This window comes from Lipotes vexillifer, unplaced genomic scaffold (assembly GCF_000442215.2).
Source record: "Lipotes vexillifer unplaced genomic scaffold, Lipotes_vexillifer_v1.1 scaffold352, whole genome shotgun sequence".
NCBI lineage: Eukaryota > Metazoa > Chordata > Mammalia > Artiodactyla > Lipotidae > Lipotes > Lipotes vexillifer.
Window position 1 is genome coordinate 1,170,531 of NW_006776684.1, and position 6,473 is coordinate 1,177,003.

General features: G+C 50.9%; 1 protein-coding gene across 1 annotated transcript in view; it reads left to right on the forward strand.

The window, feature by feature from the left end:
• Positions 1-6,473, forward strand: part of GRIK4 (glutamate ionotropic receptor kainate type subunit 4) — a 319,110-nt gene that overhangs the window by 291,842 nt on the left and 20,795 nt on the right. The window contains exons 14-16 of the mRNA XM_007450618.1: positions 447-620; positions 3,797-3,962; positions 5,324-5,549. Coding sequence (XP_007450680.1) covers positions 447-620; positions 3,797-3,962; positions 5,324-5,549 — 566 coding nt within the window. The remainder of the gene's footprint in view (positions 1-446; positions 621-3,796; positions 3,963-5,323; positions 5,550-6,473) is intronic.

Here is a 6,473-nt window from a genome sequence, read left to right on the forward strand (position 1 = left end):
GATGTACCGAATCGGACGCTCTTGCCACGATCTGTGTTCTCCCAAGCCTTCTTGGTGATTCAGATGTCAGTTAAAGTTTGAGAATTACTACTATAGGCCGACGGCTTTCAAGCCGTGGCTCCGTGGGGCTGTAGGGTCTCTCTTTGGTCACTTTGGGGAACTGAAGGAGCAGAACAAGCAATTCCCAGCCGTCTATTCTGTGACTTGATTTATTTTGAAAAAATTAAAATGTTTCTTTGGTTAAAGAAAACCAGTTCCAAAACTGCCAACATAGTCCAACTTTCTCATTTTTCAGGGCGAAAACCCAAGTCCCATAGAGGGGAGGGGCTTAGCCAAGGCCACAGGCCAGCTACCAAGGTCTCGGGACGAGACCAGGCAGGGGAGCGCGCTCACACCCTCAGCACCCCTTCCTCCGCAGCACTGGTATGTGTCCCTTTCTTTCACAGGTTGACGCCCTACGAGTGGTACACACCCCACCCGTGTGCCCAGGGCCGGTGCAACCTCCTGGTGAATCAGTACTCCCTCGGCAACAGCCTCTGGTTTCCGGTCGGGGGCTTCATGCAGCAGGGCTCCACCATCGCGCCTCGCGCCTTATCCACCCGCTGCGTCAGTGGCGTCTGGTAAGATCCTGGGTCCTCCGATGAGCCCTGATCCAGCTTCCGGTAGGCAGGAACCTCAGCTCTGCCCTAGGACAGCCTCTGCCAGCTCAGAGGGTTTGGGGGCAGTGGGTGGGTGCGCTTTGTGCCATCTTTTCTCCTCTGTTCTCTGCCTTGGAGGTCTAGATGCAGAGGGGAGCCAAGGCAGGAAAGGAGACGGAGTGAGAAAATGCCTTGACGGCCCACAGCAAAGCAGTTATAACTTCCTGACCTGAAAACGACCAGAGGTTGAGAGGCAGGGCCTGTGAACACATATGCAGATTTATGCAAATGTAAGCATGTAGCAGGAAGTCCCTGCAGGAGAAATCCAAGCCCATGCCCCCTCCAGCAGCTTTCTGGAGCTTTGCCCCTCTGCACCTGGCTCTGGGGGCCTGCTGGACCTGTCCACCTTAGCAGGTGTGGGAAAACGCAAGCTGTTAGTAGCTCAGAGGTGGACAGGACCTCAGGGAGCAAGTTGCCATCATGGTCCACACGGACAGTCAGCCAGCCTCATTGGCTCCTCTCCTCAGCCCGTGTAGCCAGAGGAAAAGGAAAGGGACATGGGTGCTGGGGACAGTGTGGGATCTGGACAGTTACCTAGGAGCCACTGGACTGGGGCTGATCGGCAGGTGGAAACACAGCTGGGACTGATACAGTAGGATTTAAACCCTTGGGGCAAGGTGCTCAGCCATTATCAGGTTGTGCCCAGGAGTCACTGAGCGGATCACTGTGGAGAGCTCGGTCTCACGTTCCCTGACAGAAAGGATGGTCTTGTCAGGCACAGCCACAGAGCTCCCTCAAAATCCAGGAAATCTGAGCAGAAACCCATAGATGAGAAGTCAGCTGCAGATTCTGATCCCTTTCTACTTGGGCTTTTCCTTCCAGAGGTGCTTGTTCCCATGTGCTGCACGTAGGGCTCCACTGCCTGCTTCCTTCACCTGTCAGCTCCCACCCCCAGGAATTCCCTCCTCCAGCGAATGTCTGCCCCGGTGCTGAGGGGAACCACCTGTTCTGCAGGCTGTCGGCTCAGCCCACTGGCTCAGCAGTGCTTTAAATAGCTGGCCCCAGGTGGCTCGGTTACCCTGCTCCAGAGCGTCTGTGGAAGGGAGGCTCGGCCCTTCCCAGCCCGACCCAGGGGTGTTGGTGCGCCCCTCTGCCTCTTGGAATTCTTGGTTATAAAATCAGGGCCTCAGTTAGGTTGGCTCCCTGGGGAGTGGGAGGTCAGAAAACAGGGCCATCGTGGCCTACCGTGGCACCCTCACCCAGAGCAAGCAACGGAAAATGCCACGTTGCCGAGAATGCCAGCTTCACAATGATAATGCCCCTTTCACCCAGGAGCAAGTCTCCACTGGCCCCTCTGGAGGGAGAGTGGGCATGATTTGCTTTGTCAGCAAAGGTGACGGGCTTGCAATGAGCTACTTACTCTCTCTGATCTGTCCTTTGTGACCAGTGGCAAAAACAGCCACATGGCTGCCCAGGGCGGAACAGATGCCAGAGTGTAGCCATGGGGCTGGGGGAAGCTCCCCAGCCAGCTCTGAGGTCACGTCCACACCCAGGGCCCATTAACCCACGACAATGTGGCAGAGCAACTTCCGAATGCACGCCTTCACCTGGGGACCACTCATCACCACCACCCCAGCCTCCTCTGGGGGAAGCTCATGAGAAACAACTTCCAAGAGAGTGTAAGAGCCCAGGCAGGAGCAAGGAGAACAAGTTTTGCAGATGGAGGGACTCCTGGCCCTTACAGGTCACAAGTAGGAAAGGTGGACAAATGATTTTCGCTGCATCTCTACATGTCTCTGTATCTCACACTCATCTCATCCTTTACAGATTATTAGTCACTAATGACGTATTATCTCACCCGATCTCACAACACTCCAAAGACAGGTGGACCAGACATTATTATCCCCCATTTATTAGACAAGCAAATGAGCTCAGAGGAAGTGCGTGGCTTTTCCCCAAGGTCTCACAGGTGGAACTGGACAAAGCCAGAACTAAAACCAGATCCCTTACTGGTGATCTGGCACGTGTGGATGTGCTCATCAAGTTGATGGATCCCCCTGTTCCTTCACTCCTCGGAGGCAGCCTGAAGGAATTCTTGGACACGTGGCAAAGGGGACAATGGGACTTCCTGCTCTTGGAAATCCACCTGGAAGCTGCCGGCTGCTGCAGCCCCTGGCAAACACTATGCCTTGGTTGGCAATGTCTTCATAATGAGTGAAGCCTCATTAATTCAGACTCCACTGATTCAGAATTTGGCAATTATCCAACCTCAGTTGTGCTTACATATATCTTTGGACCCCTATAAACAAATGGATTAGGAAGCAGATCCATACTGCTGACCAGATGGTAGGAGTCTTGTTTAACCTACTTAAGTGTGCAAACTGGTTTTAATGACTTTAGCATGTGTGCTGCCTGAGTTGCAAAACTATTCTAATTTTAAATAAGTCCGATCTGCCCAATAAAACAACCTTCCATTCTGAAATAGCATGACCATTGTAAAAGCATTTTCTAATTCCAACTTCTCAGCAGTCCGAAGGTGCTTTTCACCAGTTCATCTTGAAGAGTTTCTGCTGTTACAATTTGTAGAACTGGGTTTAGAATACAAATTTCTCAGTTACTCGGCCACGTGACTTTGCTTCTCTGAGCCTCGGTTTTCTCTTCTGTAAAATCAGGATAAGATTTTCACCTCCCTGAGTTGTAGGGAGTACAGGAGACAGTGGGTGTGGCTCACAGTAGGTGCTCAGTACGTGGCGATGCTGCTCTGAACGTCGGCTGCATCATGACGGGGCCGCGGGAGGCATCCCAGCTCTAGCTCTGAACAGAGCCTCCAGGGCTGGCACCCTTAGCTCATTCACTAGCTCATTGCTCACTGTCTCTCAAGCTGTCTCATGTTCATGGACACACTTCTTTTGAGTAGAGACCCAATAATCACCTCCTTTAGGAAATAAAAGAAAGAAAACCACCGTCTTCTTCTAGGCCACCCTCCCGAGCCGTTCATTTCTGTTGACATCAAATGCCCTGCCTCCTTTCTCTTCCCCCACTAAGCCCCTCAGAGGAGGGCCACCTGGTCTCTCCCGTGTCGCAGCAGGACTGGAGATGGGGTTTAAGGCTCCTGGGCTGCCCCGGCAATGATGACGTCTTGGTCTTTTCCTACATAGGTGGGCATTCACGCTGATCATCATCTCATCCTACACGGCCAACCTGGCAGCCTTCCTGACCGTGCAGCGCATGGATGTGCCCATTGAGTCGGTGGATGACCTGGCTGACCAGACTGCCATTGAGTATGGCACGATTCACGGAGGCTCCAGCATGACTTTCTTCCAAGTAAACCCATATGGTTGCTCACCAACATTAGGAATCGGGCAGAATAAAGTTGAGATGTTTGTCCACTGGAGATAAAAACATCTTGCCTCATCCCATCATACCTTTTGAGCACCTAGTTTGGAGGTTCTCATGGGGCTCATTTTTCCCCTGCTCCCCCAAATACCCATGGAACCAGGTCCCCAAAGCACTTGGGTTAATATCAGCCTTGCCCCAAAGTGTTATACATGAATGGTTAGTGCTACTTGAGATGATTTTAGTGGTAGAACTATTTTTTAATTGCAGTGGTTTCATATTTATTGTAATGAGTGTTAGAAAAAAATATGCAGTGACTCTAACCTGTACTTTTATTTATATTTCTGCATAAGATGAGGCTAATGTACACATTTAAATTTTTTAAGTAGGCTACATTTTATAAGTAGTGCTTAGACAAAGCGAGATTGGAGTAATGCACAAATGACTAACGTGTAAGGAACTTTAGATCAAGCCGAGCTGGTTTCATTGATCCCAGACTAGATAGATCTCAGATCAGGACCCTTTTGGCTTCTCCGAGGTTCCCTTGCAAGGCTCGGGAGCCGGCCCTGCCACAATGGTGTGTCAGCTGGCAGGCTACCAAGGCAGGCAGAGCCGGGCCAGACATAGGAGTCATTTGCATTTTGCTTCAGGCTCTCTAGGGAAGCAGATTCCCCTGGAGTCAGTGAGTGTCTAACCAACCTGTGACCCAAGAAGTCCATTATCACATTAAACAAGTCCAAGGCCTTCAGTTTTCTGTTTTCCATACAAGTCCCAGGGGTACTGGCACAGGGACCAGTGAAGGCATCATGCAAACACAGGGTTTGGCTAGACCCCCAGAATTCTCTCAGTCTTGTTATTATTTGTAAACTAGAAGCCAACACTGGATATGTGATTGACGGATTAGTTTAGGGTTGACAGAGAAGAGCCGGCACTGCTCCTTCAGACGATGTCTCTTAAAAGTCCAGAATGAACCTGAGTTTGCTGCCTCTGCGCTGAAGGACAGTAGAGGACACAGCCAGAATTTCCATCTCACTTTGGCCAGAACGTGGAGGTTGGCAATGGAAGATGGGTGGATGAAGCAGAACCAATGATCGAAGCAGTAGGCAGAGTTTACACACCTTCAGACCCTGTTCCTTCTTTGTCTTTGTAAAAGGTATCAAAGGCACAACCCTCTCCTCCTGCCATTCAGCAGTGGCGTTGTGAGATGAAAGGGAACAGGTTCTTGAATATAAGGAGGGGACTGAGTAGCAGAAGGGCCAGAATTTTAGGGACCACTTGGATGCCCTCCCTTTCCAGGCCACCATCTCCTTTCTCTTTCCTCAACCTGCTTCCTTGCGTTCTTTTCCCAGAATTCCCGCTATCAGACCTACCAGCGCATGTGGAATTACATGTACTCCAAGCAGCCGAGTGTGTTCGTGAAGAGCACGGAGGAGGGGATCGCCAGGGTGTTGAATTCCAACTACGCCTTCCTTCTGGAATCTACCATGAATGAGTACTATCGGCAGCGCAACTGCAACCTCACTCAGATTGGGGGCCTGCTGGACACCAAGGGCTATGGGATTGGCATGCCAGTCGGTATGCAGGAGAGGAACAGCCTCTTCGGGTAGCTCCACCCAGGCAGGCTCAGGGTAGCTCAAACCGTCGAATGCAGCCTTGAAGTCAACAGCCCCTGTTTCTAGAACCAGGTTCACAGTGACTTGAGATGGGCATTCTTAAGGTTTTTTTAAAAAGCCAGTCCACATCCTTCCAAGTCATCAGGGATTAGTACCCAGTCCTTAATTATGGAAGGGCTAATTGATTCGTTATTAATAGATTAATTATTAAAGGGCACATGGATGCCCTTGGTGTATTCTTTTTTTTTTGCCACACCACACAGCTAGCTTGTGAGATCTGAGTTCCCCAACCAGGGATTGAACCCAGGCCCTGGGCAGTGAAAGCATCGAGTCCTGCCCTTTGGCCATTTCTCTGATGTCCGACATCTCTACTAGCAGTGGAAAGGAGATGGAAGAGATGGTAGGACTCAAGTGAATTAATTTTGCTATTAGTGTCCCTGGTGACAGGTTTACTACGAAAGGGGACTGATGTGATCGGAGGAGATGGCTTTCACATCATCTGTGGACCTCACTGGTCCATCTGCTCTGGGTCAGGTAGCTGAGAGTGGGCAGGAAAGCTCTGGTATTCACCTTGCTGACTGCGCCGTCGGTTTGTTATAGGAAGGTAGAGATGCTTGGCTTCCAGAAAGGTATCCCAGCTGTGCCTTGTAAAGAATATCCCTGCTTTAGGCCTTCCCCTGCTGATGGTTCCTCTATCAGAAGGTGCGGGGGAGCACGTATGTGACTCTGTGACTGTGGAGGAGGTCTGGAAATGTCCCCCAGTGTTTCAGACATGTACCCTTCCCACACACACCATGGAGAGCCACATTGTATAGGGCTGTCCTTGTCCAAGTCTGTCCTCATGCAAGGTTGTCCTGAAACCAAGCAGCCGGGGAAGAAGCAGGAA